Genomic DNA, 21,249 nt, shown 5'->3' with positions numbered 1-21,249 from the left:
GCTCGCAGGTTCGCTTATCCCCATCCACATAAATAAGGCAGGGAGGAGTGAAAGACGAGCAACAAAATGTGTCTTACCACCTTAAGCCCACTTATTGCAAGTATTTTAGAGACCTTCAGTGTCCCCTCATTATGCAGTGGCTTATTCTGAGTCGTCGTTTCTGTTTCTGTTTTGCCCTGGTGTGTAATAATCCATTAATCCATCCTTCTATTACCTACTCAGTGGCCTAGTGGTTAGAGTGTCCGCCCTGAGATCGGTAGGTTGTGAGTTCAAACCCCGGCCGAGTCATACCAAAGACTATAACTAAAATTATTTTACTCGTTTTTAAATCCTTACGTGGTCTTGCCCCACCATACCTCTCTGAGCTGCTCCATCTCTATGCCCCCACCCGGTCCCTCAGGTCAGCTGATCAGCTGATCCTGGAGGTACCCAAAACAAAGCGCAAGCTCAGAGGGGACAGAGCTTTCTCTGTTGCGGGTCCCAAACTCTGGAACGATCTCCCTCTCCATGTGAGACAGGCCCCTTCTTTGGCTATTTTTAAGACCCTTCTTAAAACCCATTTTTATTCACTGGCTTTTAACCCAGCATGAGACTTTGAACTGTTTTTAGCTTTTAACTTTTTTAACTGTTTTTAACTTTTAAACTGTTTTTATCTAACAAACTGTTCTTAGGGTAATTTATATTTGCTTTTTAAATGTGTATTTTTATTTCTGTTTTAAATGTTATTTTTTAGTCTGTCCTTTGCCTCCATTTCTTTGTGGTGTACAGCCCTTTGTTTTTCAACTGTGCTTGTCTTTAAAGGGCTTTATAAATAAAGTTGGTATGGTACTATAAAAATGGGACCCATTACCTCCCTGCTTGGCACTCAGCATCCAAGGTTGGAATTGGGGGTTAAATCACCAAAAATTATTCCCGGGCACGGGACTTAACTTAAAACTGGTGGGCGCAGCTATTCTATAACTTGACTACGGTCCATGCATGTGAGCAAACATACACTATATTGCCAAAAGTATTTGGCCACCCATCCAAATGATCAGAATCAAGTGTCCTAATCACTTGGCCCGGCCACAGGTTTATAAAACCAAGCACTTAGGCTTTGGAGACTGTTTCTACAAATATTTGTGAAAGAATGGGCCGCTCTCAGTGATTTCCGGCGTGGAACTGTCATAGGATGCCACCTGTGCAACAAATCCGGTCGGGAAATTTCCTCGCTCCTAAATATTCCAAAGTCAACCGTCGGCTTTATTATAAGAAAATGGAAGAGTTTGGGAACAACAGCAACTCAGCCACCAAGTGGTAGGCCACGTAAACCGACAGAGAGGGGTCAGCGGATGCTGAAGCGCATACAGTGGTTCTTAACCTGGGTTCGATCGAACCTTAGGGGTTCGGTGAGTCGGGCTCAGGGGTTCAGCGGAGGTCAAGACACACCCGACTCATCGTGTAAATAAAAACTTTTCCCTATCGGCGTATTACGGATACGGCAACAGCAGAAGTCACACTGATTTGCAGGTGTGTAATTTGTTGTGAGTTTATGCACTGTGTTGGTTTTGTTGTTTGAACAAGGTGATGTTCATGCACGGTTCATTTTGTGCACCAGTTAAAAAAACATAGTAACACTTTAGTATGGGGAACATATTCACCATTAATGAGTTGCTTATTAACATGCAAATTAGTAACATATTGGCTCTTAACTAGTCATTATTAAGTACTTATTAATGCCTTATTCAGCATGGCCTTATTATAACCCTAACCCTCTAACCCTGGCCCTAACCCTAACCAAATAACTCTAAATGAAGTCTTTGTTACCTAGAATATGTTCCACTAGTGTCCAAAAAACTCTAAATTAAGTCTTTGTTACTTAGAATATGTTCTCCATACTAAAGTGTTACCAACAACATATAACTTTGTCTCGAATTTGAAAAAAAAAAACATTTTATTTTTCACTAAAGAAGGGTTCGGTGAATGCGCATATGAAACTGGTGGGGTTCGGCACCTACAACAAGGTTAAGAACCACTGGCATAGTGCAAAGAGGTCGCCGACTTTCTGCACAGTCAGTTGCTACAGAGCTCCAAACTTCATGTGACCTTCAAGTTAGCCCACGTACAGTACGCAGATAGCTTCATGGAATGGGTTTCAATGGCCGAACAGCTGCATCTAAGCCATACATCACCAAGTCCAATGCAAAGTGTCGGATGCAGTTTAGTTTAGTTTAGTTTAGTTTATTAAGGATCCCCATTAGTCTACACCGCAGTGGAGACTATTCCTCCTGGGGTCCAGGCAAAAAACATCACACAATCACAAAACAAAGGATTACAATGCAGTACAACATGATCAATAATAAAATGTTGTCATACAAAAATAGCCACAACAAAAAACAAAAAAAAACAATAACTTTCAGTTTACATAATAATGTTCATACCAAAGATAAAAAGAGCAATATAAAAATATATATATTTTTTTTTTATAGATGTCCGATAAATGCTTTAAAATGTAATATCGGAAATTATTGGTATCGGTTTTTTTTATTATCGGTGTCGGGGGTTTTTTGTTGGTTTTTTTATAAAATCAACATAAAAAACACAAGATACACTTACAATTCGTGCACCAACCCAAAAAACCTCCCTCCCCCATTTACACTGATTCGCACAAAAGGGTTGTTTCTTTCTGTTATTAATATTCTGGTTCCTACATTATATATCAATATATATCAATACAGTCTGCAGGGGATACAGTCCGTAAGCACACATGATTGTGCGTGCTGCTGGTCCACTAATAGTACTAACCTTTAACAGTTAATTTTGCTCATTTTCATTAATTACTAGTTTCTATGTAACTGTTTTTATATTGTTTTACTTTCTTTTTTATTCAAGAAAATGTTTTTAATTTATTTATCTTATTTTATTTTTTTATTTTTTTTAAAAAGGACCTTATCTTCACCATACCTGGTTGTGCAAATTAGGCATAATAATGTGTTAATTCCACGACTGTATATATCGGTATCGGTTGGTATCGGTATCGGTAATTAAAAAGATGGACAATATCGGAATATCGGATATCGGCAAAAAAGCCATTATCGGACATCCCTAATATTTTTGCAAAAATAAAACAAAGAAGCAATGGCCTATAATATACACATTAGTGTACCAAAGACAAACAATAAGTGACGGAAAAGTACCATCCATCCATTTTGTACTGCTTGTCCCATAATCAATAAAATAGTCAATAATCAATAAAACCAGTCATGACAATAGGTACAATCTAGAATGGTGGCAGTGGTGTAAAGCACGTCGCCGCTGGACTCTAGAGCAGTGGAGACGCCTTCTCTGGAGTGGTCACGCTTTTCCATTTGGCAATCTGATGGATCTGTATGTGGAATTAAATTATGGAATGGATTAAGCAAAGAAATCAAACAAAGCACTAATAAAATTCACTTTTAAAAATACTGTTCAAACTACAAGTGTTCACAAAGTACAAACAAGAACAATTATAAGTATATTGAAAAAAAAATAGACAATGATTAATTATGTATTTAATAGTTGTTTACTTACTTATGGTATATTTATTTAATATTTATGTATTCACTGTTCTGTTACAGAGAACAAGGAAATGGGTTAAGACTGCTATGATATGAAAGGCGATAGGAATAAATAAGATCTACTTCTTCCCACTCCTTTTCGGACATGCTGTAATGAGACAACTGGACAAATGTGATGCATTACATTGTAGTTGTATTGTATGCATGTTCAAAATGAACTGAAACTGGAGTGAACTTTGAAACCGAGTTGGCCATACTCTATACAACCCTCTGAACAATGGGCCTTTGGTTAAGAAACACTGCACTACATCACCATGGCAACACACTTCCCCATGACAAGCACTTCCGACTTTGATACAATCTTTTAAGATGTAAAGTGTTTTTTTCAAAGACTTCAATGACATTCTCAAGTGTTAGTAAAACGTCATGTTCCAGTATTTTCACACAACCCTAGGAAAAAAAGGCGTCACAGCAAAGTCCGCCTCAGTAATTAACCTGACTTCATTCACAATGTAAGCACTTTTGCCGATCTTAGGCCCTGTCTACACTAAGCCGGATAACTCCTTAAACTAATAATTATTTAACCTAAGCCCTGTTTCAGCCACACTAAACCAGCGTTTAAGGTTCCCTTCCTTGAATATTTTTTTTACACGGGTAAGTGCGCCGTGTATTTCTTGAATCTCCGGCTCTTAGCTTTGTATGGACTCATTGATCGTTTACAAACTGAGTTCGGAGAGGAAGTGACGCCAGAAAGACCGCGCCCCACACAGGAAGTGACGTCAGAAAGAACGCGCTACAGCCAGCTTCATAATAAAGCGGTTTCGTAACTCGGAGCTAACCACTAGAAATATTTTGGCGAGTCACCCAAACATGCCCGTGTTTCTCATTCTTCTACATGTACAGACGCTTGTGGAAATCACACATGAATACCTTAAAGGGGAACATTATCACAATTTCAGAAGGGTTAAAACCATTAAAAATCAGTTCCCAGTGGCTTATTTTATTTTTCGAAGTTTTTTTCAAAATTTTACCCATCACGCAATATCCCTAAAAAAAGCTTCAAAGTGCCTGATTTTAACCATCGTTATATACACCCGTCCATTTTCCTGTGACGTCACATAGTGATGCCAATACAAACAAACATGGCGCATAGAACAGCAAGCTATAGCGACATTAGCTCGGATTCAGACTCGGATTTCAGCGGCTTAAGCGATTCAACAGATTACGCATGTATTGAAACGGATGGTTGTAGTGTGGAGGCAGGTAGCGAAAACGAAATTGAAGAAGAAACTGAAGCTATTGAGCCATATCGGTTTGAACCGTATGCAAGCGAAACCGACGAAAACGACACGACAGCCAGCGACACGGGAGAAAGCGAGGACGAATTTGGCGATCACCTTCTAACCAACGATTGGTATGTGTTTTTTTGGCATTAAAGGAAACTAACAACTATGAACTAGGTTTACAGCATATGAAATACATTTGGCAACAACATGCACTTTGAGAGTGCAGACAGCCCAATTTTCATCAATTAATATATTCTGTAGACATACCCTCATCCGCTCTCTTTTCCTGAAAGCTGATCTGTCCAGTTTTGGAGTTGATGTCAGCAGGCCAGGGAAGCTAGGGTCGATATTCTTCTCTTGATCATCTTCGGTGTCATAAGGGACGGTGTGAGCCAAGACATCCAGGGGGTTTAGCTCGCTCGTCTGCGGGAACAAACTGCCGCCATTGCTTGCCGTGCTACCGAGGTCCTTTGTCTCTGAATTGCTCACACACTCCGGCAGATTCAATGGGGGTCTGGCGGCAGATTTCTTTGACTTTATCGTTGGAAATGCATCTGCTTTGAGTGTCGCAGGATATCCACACATTCTTGCCATCTCTGTCGTAGCGTAGCTTTCGTCGGTAAAGTGTGCGGAACAAAAGTCCAATTTCTTGCCACTTTCGCATCTTTGGGCCACTGGTGCAACTTGAATCCGTCCCTGTTCGTGTTGTTACACCCTCCGACAACACACCGACGAGGCATGATGTCTCCAAGGTACGGAAAACAATCACAAAAACGGAAAATAACAGAGCTGATTTGACTCGGTGTTTGAGAAAATGGCGGATTGCTTCCCGATGTGACGGCACGTTGTGACGTCATCGCTCCGAGAGCTAATAATAGAAAGGCGTTTAATTCGCCAAAATTCACCCATTTAGAGTTCGGAAATCGGTTAAAAAAATATATGGTCTTTTTTCTGCAACATCAAGGTATATATTGACGCTTACATAGGTCTGGTGATAATGTTCCCCTTTAAAAGAAAGCGATTACTGTTATTTAATAAATAATAAATGGGTTGTACTTGTATAGCGCTTTTCTACCTTCAAGGTACTCAAAGCGCTTTGACACTACTTCCACATTTACCCATTCACACACACATTCACACACTGATGGAGGGAGCTGCCATGTAAGGCGCTAACCAGCACCCATCAGGAGCAAGGGTGAAGTGTCTTGTTCAGGACACAACGGATATGACGAGGTTGGTACTAGGTGGGGATTGAACCAGGGACCCTTGGGTTGCGCACGGCCACTTTCCCACTGCGCCACGCCGTCCCTATACAACACTTTTCAGACGGCAAAAGAACTCTCGAATGTCCAGGTCAGCTGTGATTCTACTTACCGAAAAACTTAAGGGTAGCGTGTGCTTTGTATCACCTGGCCGTCGAAGGAAGACTACGCAAAACATCGAATGCATCTGGACTGGCAAAGCAGACTGTATCAGTTATTGTCCGCCATGTATGTCGCGGACTCAACGTCTAGGCCCAGAGTATATAAAGTCACCAAAAACGAATGGACAATGAAGGTGAAGGCAAAAGAGTGAGGAGTGTCCTGACCAGATATCTAGATCCCTAGATTTGATTGATGTTAAATGTTCTTTATCACATTGTTTACTTTCAAGTGTCCATTAAAGATTTGATTAATTTATGACGGCTCAGGTGTGATTCACTACAATAGGGCCCCCACAGCACATTGGATTCCAGTTCATTGAAATACCACAACACTGGATATTGTTCAGATAAGTTACATTTAATTTAAGAACTTGCACATAAAGCAACACTTGAGGTGACTACATTGCAAAAAGTCAGTGTTCAAAAACAAGAAAAAAAAATACAAAAATTAGGGGTATTTTATTTGAACTAAGCAAAATTATCTGCCGATAGAACAAGAAAATTCGGCTTGTCAAGACTTTCCAAAACAAGTCAAATTAGCTAACCTCAATGAACCCAAAAATACCTTAAAATAAGTATATTCTCACTAATAACAAGTGCATTTTTCTTGGTAGAACAAAAATGAGACCTTTTTGTTCAATATGTTGAAAAATATTCTTAAATTAAGCAAATGCTAGTGCCATTATCTTTTTTTTTGTTTTTTTGTTTTTTGTTTTTTTTTGTGTCCTGTCCAGCTTCTCAGGCAAATCATATAGTTGATGTAGATGCCCATGTCGGCTGTTCAGATTTACTTTACAAAAGAGAAGTGTAGGATACTTCTCTTGTTGCCTTATTTGTATTTGACTTTATTAAATGTATTTATATTATCATTTAGTGCAGCCGGGCCGGAGCAGGAGGGGATAGAAAGAGAAAAAAAAAGAAGACAGAGGGGGAAATTGTGGGGACAAGAGGGGGATTAGACAGAGAGACAAAAACAACAACAGCAAACACAACAACAACAACAATAGAGCAACATCAGCAAATATGACATGTACAAATATGATGGTAAAAGTAATAGCAAATAAGCAGTTAGCGAAAAATAAAAAATAATACAGAAATGACAATGAGCATTATTACACTACAAATGGATCAATACAAATACCAATAGAAATAGCGCTATTGATAATGAACAATACCAATAATTTACCTTTATTATCAACAATACAGTTGTTCAAATGCAACAATACATATACGTAATGATAACTTGAGATACGAAAGAATGCAGAAAAATGGAGGGAGAGAAAGAGAAGCAACCTACATTAACCTTGTAGATTGTTATAGTCACAATAGGTTAAGCTTTGTCAGTGTGCCATGTGTTACACCCAGTTTACCCTTGGGCAACAACGTTAATATATGTTTGATGAAACGTGATTATGTGCATGAGTGTAAGTATGCATATGTACTTGTATATGTACAGAATGTGTATATGTGTTTGTACAATGAATGTATATGTACAGAATGTGTATATGTGTTTGTACAGTGAATGTATATGTACAGTATGTGTATGTGTATGTTTGTATATTGAATGTGCGTGTGGATGTACGAACATTAGGTAGGTTAATATGTACTAGTGCCATTATCTTGACATAATGATATGCACTCGGCATCATGATTTTTTTTTCATGCTTGAAGTAAGAAATTATTACTTTAAAAAAGTAGTTTTATACTTGTGAGTGTTGATGACACAGCTTTGCAACAGTTGATATTCTAGTTTCAAGCATGTTTTACTCAATATAGGTCATCAAATCTCAGCAACAAGCTGTAATATCTTACTGAGATCATTTAGGACCAAAACACTTAAAACAAGTAAAACACTCTAACATAAAACCTGCTTAGTGAGAAGAATTATCTTACCAGACAGAAAATAAGCATTCAGCATTAATGGTGCCTTCACAGATGTGTAAGTTATCCATGCCTTGGGCACTAATACACCCCCATACCATCACAGATGCTGGCTTTTGAACTTTGCGTCGATAACAGTCTGAATGGTTCGCTTCCCCTTTGGTCCGGATGACACGATGTCGAATATTTCCAAAAACAACTTGAAATGTGGACTCGTCAGACCACAGAACACATTTCCACTTTGCATGAGTCCATCTTAGATGATCTCGGGCCCAGAGAAGCCGGCGGCGTTTCTGGGTGTTGTTGATAAATGGCTTTCGCTTTGCATAGTAGAGCTTTAACTTGCACTTGCAGATGTAGCGACCAACTGTATTTAGTGACAGTGGTTTTCTGAAGTGTTCCTGAGCCCATGTGGTGATATCCTTTAGAGATTGATGTCGGTTTTTGATACAGTGCCGTCTGAGGGATCGAAGGTCACGGTCATTCAGTGTTGGTTTCCGGCCATGCCGCTTACGTGGAGTGACTTCTCCAGATTCTCTGAATCTTTTGATGATATTATGGACCGTAGATGTTGAAATCCCTAAATTTACAAGTATAAGTATAAAACTACTTTTTTAAAGTAACAATTTCTTACTTCAAGCATGAAAAAAAAAATCATGATGCCGAGCGCATATCATTATGTCAAGATAATGGCACGAGCATTTACTTATTTAAGAATATTTTTCAACATATTGAGCAGAAAGGTCTAATTTTTTTGGTCTACCAAGAAAAGTGCAGTTGTTATTAGTGAGAATATACTTATTTTAAGCTATTTTTGGGTTCATTGATTTTAGCTGATTTGACTTGTTTTGGAAAGTCTTGACAAGCCAAAATGTCTTGTTCTATTGGCAGATAATTTTGCTTAGTTCAAATAAAATACCCCTCATTTTTGTATTTTTTGGACTATCCGGGTCAAAAGTATTGGGACACTTAGGACTAAAACTGGACAAAAGTATTGGGACACTTGGGACGTAAACTGGACAAAAGTATTGGGACACTTGGGACGTAAACTGGACAAAAGTATTGGGACACTTGGGACTAACACTTGACAAAAGTATTGGGACACTTAGGACTAAAACTGGACAAAATATTGGGACACTTCGGACTACCACTAGACAAAAGTATTGGGACACTTAGGACTAAAACTGGACAAAAGTATTGGGACACTTAGGACTACCACTGGACAAAAGTATTGGGACACCTACACTGGACAACAGTATTGGGACACTTAGGACTACAACTTGACAAAAGTATTGGGACACTTAGGACTAAAACTGGACAAAAGTATTGGGACACTTAGGACTAGTTTTACTTGTTTTGGAAAGTCTTGACCAGCCGAAATGTCTTGTTCTATTGGCAGATAATTTTGCTTAGTTCAAATAAAATACCCCAAATGTTTGTATTTTTTGGACTACCCGGGACAAAAGTATTGGGACACTTACGTCTAAAACTGGACAAAAGTATTGGGACACTTGGGACGTAAATTGGACAAACGTATTGGGACACTTGGGACTAACACTTGACAAAAGTATTGGGACACTGAGGACTAAAACTGGACAAAAGTATTGGGACACTTAGGACTACCACTGGACAAAAGTATTGGGACACTTCGGACTACCACTAGACAAAAGTATTGGGACACTGAGGACTAAAACTGGACAAAAGTATTGGGACACTTCGGACTACCACTGGACAAAAGTATTGGGACACCTACACTGGAAAAAAGTATTGGGACACTTGGGACTAAAACTGGACAAAAGTATTGGGACACTTCGGACTACCACTAGACAAAAGTATTGGGACACTTAGGACTAAAACTGGACAAAATATTGGGACACTTCGGACTACCACTAGACAAAAGTATTGGGACACTTAGGACTAAAACTGGACAAAAGTATTGGGACACTTAGGACTACCACTGGACAAAAGTATTGGGACACCTACACTGGACAACAGTATTGGGACACTTAGGACTACAACTTGACAAAAGTATTGGGACACTTAGGACTAAAACTGGACAAAAGTATTGGGACACTTAGGACTAGTTTTACTTGTTTTGGAAAGTCTTGACCAGCCGAAATGTCTTGTTCTATTGGCAGATAATTTTGCTTAGTTCAAATAAAATACCCCAAATGTTTGTATTTTTTGGACTACCCGGGACAAAAGTATTGGGACACTTACGTCTAAAACTGGACAAAAGTATTGGGACACTTGGGACGTAAATTGGACAAAAGTATTGGGACACTTGGGACTAACACTTGACAAAAGTATTGGGACACTGAGGACTAAAACTGGACAAAAGTATTGGGACACTTAGGACTACCACTGGACAAAAGTATTGGGACACTTCGGACTACCACTAGACAAAAGTATTGGGACACTGAGGACTAAAACTGGACAAAAGTATTGGGACACTTCGGACTACCACTGGACAAAAGTATTGGGACACCTACACTGGAAAAAAGTATTGGGACACTTGGGACTAAAACTGGACAAAAGTATTGGGACACTTCGGACTACCACTAGACAAAAGTATTGGGACACTTAGGACTAAAACTGGACAAAAGTATTGGGACACTTAGGACTAGTTTTACTTGTTTTGGAAAGTCTTGACCAGCCGAAATGTCTTGTTCTATTGGCAGATAATTTTGCTTAGTTCAAATAAAATACCCCAAATGTTTGTAATTTTTTTTTTCTTGTTTTCGAAAACTGACTTTTTGCAGTGTAAGGACTGAAAGTACTGACAGCCTACAGAACCAGGCCAGACACTACAAAGTTCTACAGGAGCTTAATTTAAGAATATTTTTCAACATATTGAGAAAAAATATCTTTTTTTTTTTTTCTGTTAAGAAAAGTGCACTTGTTATTAGTGAGAATATACTTATTTTAAGGTATATTTGGGTTCATTGAGGTTAGCTCATTTTACTTGTTTTGGAACGTCTTGAAAAGCCGAATGTTCTTGTTCTATTGGCAGATAATTTTGCTTAGTTCAAATAAAATACCCCTCATTTTTGTATTTTTTTTTTCTTGTTTTTGAACACTGACTTTTTGCAGTGTAGGATTTACCCTGGATAACCTTAGTGTAGAAAGGCTAAGGCCCCATGGGCGTGTCCGAAGGCTGGATGTAAGAATACTAATGAATGCAAAGGTGAGAATCAAGCCCTACCAACCGATCTATGCCATCCCTACCTGCAGGTGAGCCGCCCACATCCCAGTGACAACCCGCACCTCTTCCTCTTCCTGGTTGGAGGGGTCACGCCCTCAGAGCTCCGCCTCGTCAAGGAGACCGTCGCTGCCTTAAAACCAGGAACTCAGGTGAGTGCACAACAAATGTTGACCTTAATACAAAGATGGCTCCTGTCCAAAAGAGATTGCCTTCATGAGATGTATTTCCATGTAAATGAGTGTGTTTTGTGCGGATGAGCCGAGGCGGGGGGATGAGGTCGGCCATGTTGGTTTGTTTTAATAAAAGGCTTTGAGGATGAGGTTAGGGGCAATGCGAGGTCAGCGCTGGATCAAAGCTTCTCGCCTATAATCACAGAAACTGAATACATATTATATAACATCTCCTCTCCAAACACACACAAGCGCTCGCTCGAAGCTTTTGTCAAGCACCTAATATATGGCTTGTGACGCCAAGACTGTGTAGACACAGTCCTCGAAGAAACATGGACCTCGCCACCACAAACACGCCCGGTGCCAAGTGTGTGCAAACCACATGAAATCATCGTACCCCGATATTATTGAAAACAATCAATCATCTCGTTTGTTTCTTTACCCACTAACAAAAAAAATAAATAACCCGAATAAAAAAGCAGCCGCTTTCCATAAAAGGAAGTGGCTTCGCCGGACTATGAAGAAATGGCATTTGCCAAATGACATCAACCTGTTGACAGGAAGTCCGCACAGGAGAGGAGCTTGAGGGAAACAGAGAAGATGATTTTCGAACTTCTGCTTTGACAAACGCGTTATTTATAAGGAAATAACTAGAGATGTCCGATAATGGCTTTTTTGCCGATATTCCGATACTGTCCAACTCTTAATTACCGATTCCGATATCTACCGATATATACAGTCGTGGGATTAACACATTATTATGCCTAATTTTGTTGTGATGCCCCGCTGGATGCATTAAACAATGTAACAAAGTTTTCCAAAATAAATCAACTCAAGTTATGGAAAAAAAATGCCAACATGGCACTGCCATATTTATTATTGAAGTCACAAAGTGCATTATTTTTTTTAACATGCCTCAAAACAGCAGCTTGGAATTTGGGACATGCTCTCCCTGAGAGAGCATGAGGATGTTGAGGTTGGGGGGGGCGGGGGTTGTATATTGTAGCGTCCCAGAAGAGTTAGTGCTGCAAGGGGTTATGGGTATTTGTTCTGTTGTGTTACGGTGCGGATGTTCTCCCGAAATGTGTTTGTCATTCTTGTTTGGTGTGGGTTCACAGTGTGGCGCAGATTTGTAACAGTGTTAAAGTTGTTTATATGGCCACCCTCAGTGTGACCTGTATGGCTGTTGACCAAGTATGATTGCATTCACTTGTGTGTGTGAAAAGCCGTAGATATTATGTGATTGATTTAAGGTTTATTGGCGCTCTGCACTTCTCCCTACGTCCGTGTACACAGCGGCGTTTTAAAAAGTCATACATTTTACTTTTTGAAACCGATACCGATAATTTTGAAACCGATATCGATAATTTCCTATATTACATTTTAAAGCATTTATCGGACATCTCTAGAAATAACGTTTTCAGCTCTTGTTGTAGCTAACTCTGGCAAATCCATGTACCGTATTTTTCGGACTATAAGTCGCAGTTTTTTTCATAGTTTGGCCGGGGGTGCGACTTATACTCAGGAGCGACTTATGTGTGAAATTATTAACGCATTACCGTAAAATATCAAATAATATTATTTAGCTCATTCACGTAAGATAAATGATAAATGGGTTGTACTTGTATAGCGCTTTTCTACCTTCAAGGTACTCAAAGCGCTTTGACACTACTTCCACATTTACCCATTCACACACACATTCACACACTGATGGAGGGAGCTGCCATGCAAGGCGCTAACCAGCACCCATCAGGAGCAAGGGTGAAGTGTCTTGCTCAGGACACAACGGACATGACGAGGTTGGTACTAGGTGGGGATTGAACCAGGGACCCTCGGGTCGCGCACGGCCATTCTTCCACTGCGCCACGCCGTCCCTATAGAGACTAGACGTATAAGATTTCATGGGATTTAGCGATTAGGAGTGACAGATTGTTTGGTAAACGTATAGCATGTTCTATATGTTATAGTTATTTGAATGACTCTTACCATAATATGTTACGTTAACATACCAGGCACGTTCTCAGTTGGTTATTTATGCGTCATATAACGTACACTTATTCAACCTGTTGTTCACTATTCTTTATTTATTTTAAATTGCCTTTCAAATGTCTATTCTTGGTGTTGGGTTTTATCAATTACATTTCCCCCCAAAAAATGAGACTTATACTCCAGTGCGACTTATATATGTGTTTTTTCCTTCTTTATTGTGCATTTTCGGCCGGTGCGACTTATACTCCGGAGCGACTTATACTCCGAAAAATACGATACTACTTTGTTTAGATGTTTTTGGTAAGAGAAACAAAAGATTAATGTGCACCTGGGCCTTTCGTAAGGAATTGTGGTTGTGTTTATTCTCACTGTTTTACAACTAGGGATAGGTCTCGAATCCTGTACTTTTAAAGGTACCGACCGAGTTCCGTCGATACTACGGGGTACCAATTAATGTAAAATCAAACGATGCCATATTTTGGTACCTTTGTTTCACGTGGCGACAAATCCAGATGCAGACTTAGCCCCCTCCACATGCCACACCCCGGATTGTAAATAATGTAAATAATTCAATGTACATACTCTGATGATTATCTTGTGTGATGACTGTATTATGCTGATAGTATATATCTGTATCATGAATCAATTTAAGTGGACCCCGACTTAAACAAGTTGAAAAACTTATTCGGGTGTTACCATTAGTGGTCAATTATACGGAATATGTACTGTACTGTGCAATCTACTAATAAAAGTTTCAATCAATCAATCAATCAGCACCGGCTTAAGAACTTGGCGGACAAACAATGGGTATTTGTAGCAGATTGCGTCCAGGTAATGTTACTATTTTGCATGCCTGATAGAAAGCGCTCAAAAGTTGTTGTTTTTTATTTATTTATTTATTTTTATTTTGTTGTCCTGTTCAGCTTCTCAGGCAAATCATATACCGTATTTTTCGGAGTATAAGTCGCACCGGAGTATAAGTCGCACCTGCCGAAAATGCATGATAAAGAAGGAAAAAAACATATATAAGTCGCACTGGAGCCCGGCCAAACTATGAAAAAAACTGCGACTTATAGTCCGAAAAATACGGTAGTTGATGTAGATGCCCATATCGGCTGTTCACATTTACTTTACAAAAGAGAAGTGTGGGATACTTCTCTTGTTGCCTTATTTGTATTTGACTTTATTAAATGTATTTATATTGTCATTTGGTGCAGCCGGGCCGGAACAGGAGGGGATACAAAGAGGAAAAAAAGGAAGACAGAGGGGGAAATTGTGGGGACAAGAAGGGGATAAGATAGAGAGACAAAAATAACAACAGCAAACACAACAACAACAACAACAATAGAGCAACATCAGCAAATACGACATGTACAAATATGATGGTAAAAGTGATAGCAAAGAAGCAGTTAGCGAAATAAATAATAATACAGAAATGACAATGAGCATTATTACACTACAAATGGAGCAATACAAATACCAATAGAAATAGCGCTATTGATAATGAACAATACCAATAATTTACCTTTATTATCAACAATACAGTTGTTCAAATGCAACAATACATACTGTATATGTAATGATAACTTGAGATACAAAATAATGCAGAAAAATGGAGGGGAAGAAAGAGAAGCAACCTACATTAACCTTGTAGATTGTTATAGTAACAATAGGTTAAGCTTTGTCCGTGTGCCATGTGTTATACCCAGTTTACCCTAGGGCAGGGGTCCTCAAGTACAAATCTTGAAGGTCCACAAATGTTTTTTTGAAACAGGCTGGGTCCGTTTATTATCGGTCAAGCTTATATAGTAGCAGGAGGTAGGCAGTAGTTTAACATTTTCTTAAAATTAACAAAAATAAAATAAATATCCAATAAAAAAATGAAAGATTTTCTTTGAAACAAAAATAAATAACCCAAAACCCATGCCACTCTGGGTGAGCACTCTGTTGCTATTTGTTGTTGTGTCATAGATTTAACAAAAATCTTGCTTGATGTTTCATATGACTTTTTCAGCCTCATTATTTCTTTTTTTCTTAGCTCCGAATCATGAGGAAATGTCTCTTCAAATTCTCGGTGCTCTTTCAGATAGTGACGTTTCAGATGTTCACTTTTCACCAGAGCAACAGCACTGTTGCATATTAGACACATTGGTCTGGTACTTGCAGTAGGTAGGATGAAAACATATTGCTCTGTCCATTCTTCCTTGAAACGTCTGTTTTCCCTGTCCACCTTTCTTTTACCAGCCTGAGCCAACTTGGAGCATGCCATTGTGATTTGATTTACATTCAGTGACTGACGAGTGAACAGTTAGCGAAGTAGCGATACGAGACAACTGTGTGCCTGCAGCGAAAGGTTCCATGCACTGTGCAGATGTGTATGACCCAGGTGGTAACAGCCTATCAGCGCGTCGTTGTGATAGAGATGACAACCCATACCCCGGAATCAGCCAATCAGAGTGGCGTTCTCTCGCTCTCACTCCGTCTCTCTCTCTTTCTCTCTCTGAGAGAGAGAGAGAGAGAGAGAGAGAGACGGAGTGAGTGAGACACGGAGAAGTGTAAACGAAACGTGGAGATATTTGACTAAAAACAACAAAGAACATTGACTTGTGCTAGTGATAACTCAAAGATAAATACAATTATTATATTTTTTTATAATAATTATAATTATAATAATAAATTAAAAAACAATTTTTTTATTTTTATTTTTTAAATTTTTTACTATAATTCGTGCTGGGTCCGGACAGACACGTCGCTGGGTCCGGACATGGACCGCGGTCCGCCTGTTGAGGATCACTGCCCTAGGGCAACAACGTTAATATATGTTTGATGAAACGTGATTATGTGCATGAGTGTATGTTGTATATGTACAGTGTGTATATATGTATGTTTATACAGTGAATGTATATGTACAGTATGTGTATATGTATGTTAGGAAGAAAGATAAGAGGAAAAGTTAGGAACTTATTGCTGAATGGGGCCCATTATTATAAGTATTACTTGACTGCAACATTTCCAGTCGGTTGCCCACTTCGCAGACCTTTCAAAAGCAGCAGTAGCAGTCGCACATTCTCAATTCCTCCCGCCCGGTCCCCATATCCCGTTCTCCTCAACGTGTGTCGCACCTGACACCTATTTCGATTCCATGGAGTGTGTTGTCGTGTGTGCAGGTGCTGGTTCTGTCCAATAGGCTGCTCAGGCCCACCGACATGCCCGACCTGCTCTTCGCCTCGCAGAGACTGGCGCCTGACATCGGCGTCTGAGGAGGCGCACGTGTGCCCCTCTCAGGTCACGAGGACCGCCGTGTAACCGTAACAGTTGTGAGTCGGCGGCGACGTCCTCTTATAGAAGACACGGTGGTTTATTTTTGGACTGTATATTAACACTCAAATATTCAATGTTTCTTTTGGATGCATTAGGTGTCAATAAAAGCATTTCAGGCACATGTTTGCATTGTGTGTGTTTGCATGACAGTGCGTCGGCCCCGTCATTAGCCCCTTTGGATCACATCTGAGCTCATTAGAGGTGAAGGTGTGAACACAGGAAGGCCTGCTGATGAGGTGAACACACACGGCACCCCTCACCCTCCCCCTTCCCTTTCTTTCGCATCCTGTCACACCTCCACACATCACACCAGAAGTAATAGCCAGCACTCTCTCGCTTGCCTAAAAAGCACCTGCACTGGTAACCACACTTCATGCTTCATTTTGTTTTTGTTCAATCCTAGATGGGCTGTGACTTAAATTTTAATTGGTTTGTGGACACTGAGATTAAGTCTAAGTCAGTGGTTCTTAACCTGGGTTTGATCGAACCCTAGGGGTTCAGTGAGTCGGCCTCAGGGGTTCGGCGGAGGTCAAAACACACCCGACTCATCGTGTAAATACAAACTTCTCCCTATCGGCGTATTACGGATACGGCAACATCTGACTGGTTTGCAGGTGTGTCATTTGTTGTGAGTTTATGCACTGTGTTGGTTTTGTTCTTTGAACAAGGTGATGTTCATGCACGGTTCATTTTGTGCACCAGTAAAAAAAACATGGTAACACTTTAGTATGGGGAACATATTCACCATTAATCAGTTGCTTATTAACATGCAAATTAGTAACATATTGGCTCTTAACTAGTCATTATTAAGTACTTATTAAAGGCCTACTGAAACCCACTACTACCGACCACGCAGTCTGATAGTTTATATATCAATGATGAAATCTTAACATTGCAACACATGCCAATACGGCCGGGTTAGTTTACTAAGGTACAACTTTAAATTTTGCGCGAAATATCCTGCTGAAAACGTCTCAGGATGATGACGTCAGCGCGTGATGTCACGGATTGTAGAGGACATTTTGGGACAGCATGGTGGCCAGCTATTAAGTCGTCTGTTTTCATCGCAAAATTCCACAATATTCTGGACATCTGTGTTGGTGAATCTTTTGCAATTTGTTCAATGAACAATGGAGACAGCAAAGAAGAAAGCTGTAGGTGGGAAGCGGTGTATTACGGCCGGCTGCAGCAACAACACAAACACAGCCGGTGTTTCATTGTTTACATTCCCGGAAGATGACAGTCAAGCTTTACCATTGGCCTGTGGAGAACTGGGACAACAGAGACTCTTACTAGGAGGACTTTGAGTTGGATACGCAGACACGGTACCGTGAGTACGCATGCAGCTGCGGCTTCCAAACATTTAATCGTTTGCCCGTACGTGCGTGCCGCTATGTGCATGTCACGTACGTAACTTTGGGGACTTTGGGGAAATATATGTTCTGTATGAACTTTGGGGAGGTGAACGGTACTTTGGGCTGTGGGATTGAGTGTGTTGTGCAGGTGTTTGAGTTAATAATAATAATAATAATACCTGGGATTTATATAGCGCTTTTCTAAATACCCAAAGTCGCTTTACATGTGTGTGTGGCGGTGTGGGGGCTGGGGGAGGAGGGACGATAAAAACAACTTTATTAGAAAAAAAATAAAAAAATAAAAATAAATAAATAAATAAATAAGAGACACCTAGGGCAGGGTCAGTTTGGAAAGGCTAATGTGAAGAGGTGAGTTTTTAGGGTGGCTTTGAAGGTAGGGAGGGAGGGGGCATCTCTGATGTGCCTGGGGAGAGCGTTCCAGAGAGAGGGGGCAGCCACGGAGAAGGCCCTGTCGCCCCAGGTTCGGCGCCTGGTTCTGGGGGACCTCCAGGAGGCCGGCATCACTAGACCTGAGGGAACGGGACGGGACGTGTGGCTGGAGGAGGTCAGAGAGGTAGGCGGGTTGTATTGGCGGGTTATATGGACAGGAGGGGGAGGTGTTTGTTATGCGGGATTAATTTGCCTGGTTATAAGCCTGGTTATGTTGTGGCTAATAGAGTATATATATCTCTTGTGTTTATTTACTGTTTTAGTCATTCCCAGCTGAATATCAGGTCCCACCCGCCTCTCACAGCATCTTCCCTATCTGAATCGCTCCCACTGCCCTCTAGTCCTTCACTCTCACTTTCCTCATCCACAAATCTTTCATCCTCGCTCAAATTAATGGGGAAATCGTCGCTTTCTCTGTCCGAATCGCTCTCGCTGCTGCTGGCCATGATTGTAAACAATGTGCGAATGTGAGGAGCTCCACAACCTGTGACGTCACTCGCATATCGTCTGCTACTTCCGGTACAGGCAAGGCTTTTTTATCAGCGACCAAAAGTTGTGAACTTTATCGTCGATGTTCTCTACTAAATCCTTTCAGCAAAAATATGGCAATATCGCAAAATGATCAAGTATGACACATAGAATGGACCTGCTATCCCCGTTTAAATAAGAAAATCGCATTTCAGTAGGCCTTTAATGCCTTATTCGGCATGGCCTTGTTATAACCCTAACCCTGACTCTAACCCTAACCAAATAACTCTAAATTAAGTCTTTGTTACTTAGAATATGTTCCCCATACTAAAGTGTTACCAAAAACATATAACTTTGTCTTGAATTTGAAAAAAAAAAACATTTTATTTTTCACTAAAAAATGTTTCGGTTAATGCGCATATGAAACTGCTGGGGTTCGATACCTCCAACAAGGTTAAGAACCACTGGTCTAAGTTCATTGTGTTCTTCATGGTGTTTTTGAAACTGTACCAATGTTTTTCCTCAGATTTGTTTTACTAACTTGAAGTGTTTTGTCAAGAGGATTATTTGTGATATGTACATTTTCAGAACATGATTGTTCTATTTTGGGCCAAAGTACAACAAAGAAAACAATCTGAAGTTGTCGTAGTTCTATTTTTAAGTTATTATGCCATGATTTTAACCGTTCGGCCCACTTGGGAATAGATTTTCCTCCATGCGGGCCGTGAGCTAAAATGAGTTTGACACCCCTGCTTTATTGGCTCTTTTCACACGTGACTTTTTGCGACACTTCTGCCGTGTAACAGCTGTACAGAGAGATAACTCGTACATGGCAGAAGTGTCGCAAAAAGTCACGTGCCGATCAAAAAACGGACAGATAGATTTTTTTACACACAGACAAATCGTAATACGGACAGACAATTTAAAACACACACGTGGATCCGATTAAACACACCAAGATTGATTTACTGACACATTAGTACACTCTAGGGTTGTACGGTATACTCGTACTAGTATAGTATCGTGGTACTAATGAATCAACAAAGGTTTGAAAAGTAAACTGTTTGGAAAGTACCGGTTCCCCATATTATTTTTTTAAACGGGCTTGACGGTGACTTTGCTGGTATTACGAGCAGAGGAGCATGTTCGGCAGCGCATAATCACGGAGTACTTACAAGCAGATACAGTGTGTAGACAGAAAAGGGAGAACAGACACATTTTGGCTTAAAATCTAACGATAAAGGTGAAGTTATAACACTGAAACGCCCTCAGGAAGAGGTGCTTTAAGACATGGTTAGCTAGCTAGCAGCTAAAGTCCAGCCCCAGTCTGCTGTGTTTTAGCTACTTCTAAATCACTAATCCTCGCCTCTAAGACGACGAATAAAGTAAGTTTCTTACAAGTATCATCCCTGCAGGACGAGGAATAGCTAAACATGCTTCACTACACATCGTAGCTCACCGCCATCAAAATGTAAACAAACGCCATTGGTGGATCTACACTTAACATCCACTGTAATGATACCAAGTACAGGCACGTATCTAGTCGATACCACTACGATTACGTCGATATTTTTTGGCATCACAACATCTTCTTTCGTTTTTTTGAAATGTATATTATGTTTATAAACTCGGGATATATGTCCCTGGACACATGAGGACTTTGAATATGACCAATGTATGATCCTGTAACTACTTGGTATCGGATAGATACCCAAATATGTGCTATTATCCAAAACTAATGTAAAGTATCAAACAACAGAAGAAGTGATTATTACATTTGAACAGAAGTGTAGATAGAACATGTTAAAGGGGAACATTATCACAATTTCAGAAGGGTTAAAACAATTAGAAATCAGTTCCCAGTGGCTTATTTTATCTTTCGAAGTTTTTTTCAAAATTTTACCCATCACGCAATATCCCTAAAAAAAGCTTCAAAGTGCCTGATTTTAACCATCGTTATAAACACCCGTCCATTTTCCTGTGACGTCACATAGTGAAGCCAACACAAACAAACATGGCGCATAGAACAGCAAGCTATAGCGACATTAGCTCGGATTCAGACTCGGATTTCAGCGGCTTAAGCGATTCAACAGATTACGCATGTATTGAAACGGATGGTTGTAGTGTGGAGGCAGGTAGCGAAAACGAAATTGAAGAAGAAACTG

At 40.0% G+C, this 21,249-nt stretch overlaps 1 protein-coding gene across 1 annotated transcript in view; it reads left to right on the top strand.

The window, feature by feature from the left end:
• scfd2 (sec1 family domain containing 2) overlaps positions 1-16,930 on the top strand; it is a 371,555-nt gene extending 354,625 nt beyond the window's left edge. Inside the window, exons 9-10 of the mRNA XM_061978092.1 lie at positions 11,361-11,480; positions 16,658-16,930. Coding sequence (XP_061834076.1) covers positions 11,361-11,480; positions 16,658-16,750 — 213 coding nt within the window. The 3' untranslated portion in view covers positions 16,751-16,930. The remainder of the gene's footprint in view (positions 1-11,360; positions 11,481-16,657) is intronic.
• Positions 16,931-21,249: the final 4,319 nt, after the last annotated feature.

This window comes from Nerophis lumbriciformis, linkage group LG18 (assembly GCF_033978685.3).
Source record: "Nerophis lumbriciformis linkage group LG18, RoL_Nlum_v2.1, whole genome shotgun sequence".
Taxonomy (NCBI): domain Eukaryota; kingdom Metazoa; phylum Chordata; class Actinopteri; order Syngnathiformes; family Syngnathidae; genus Nerophis; species Nerophis lumbriciformis.
This window is presented reverse-complemented; position numbering and strand designations above follow the sequence as displayed.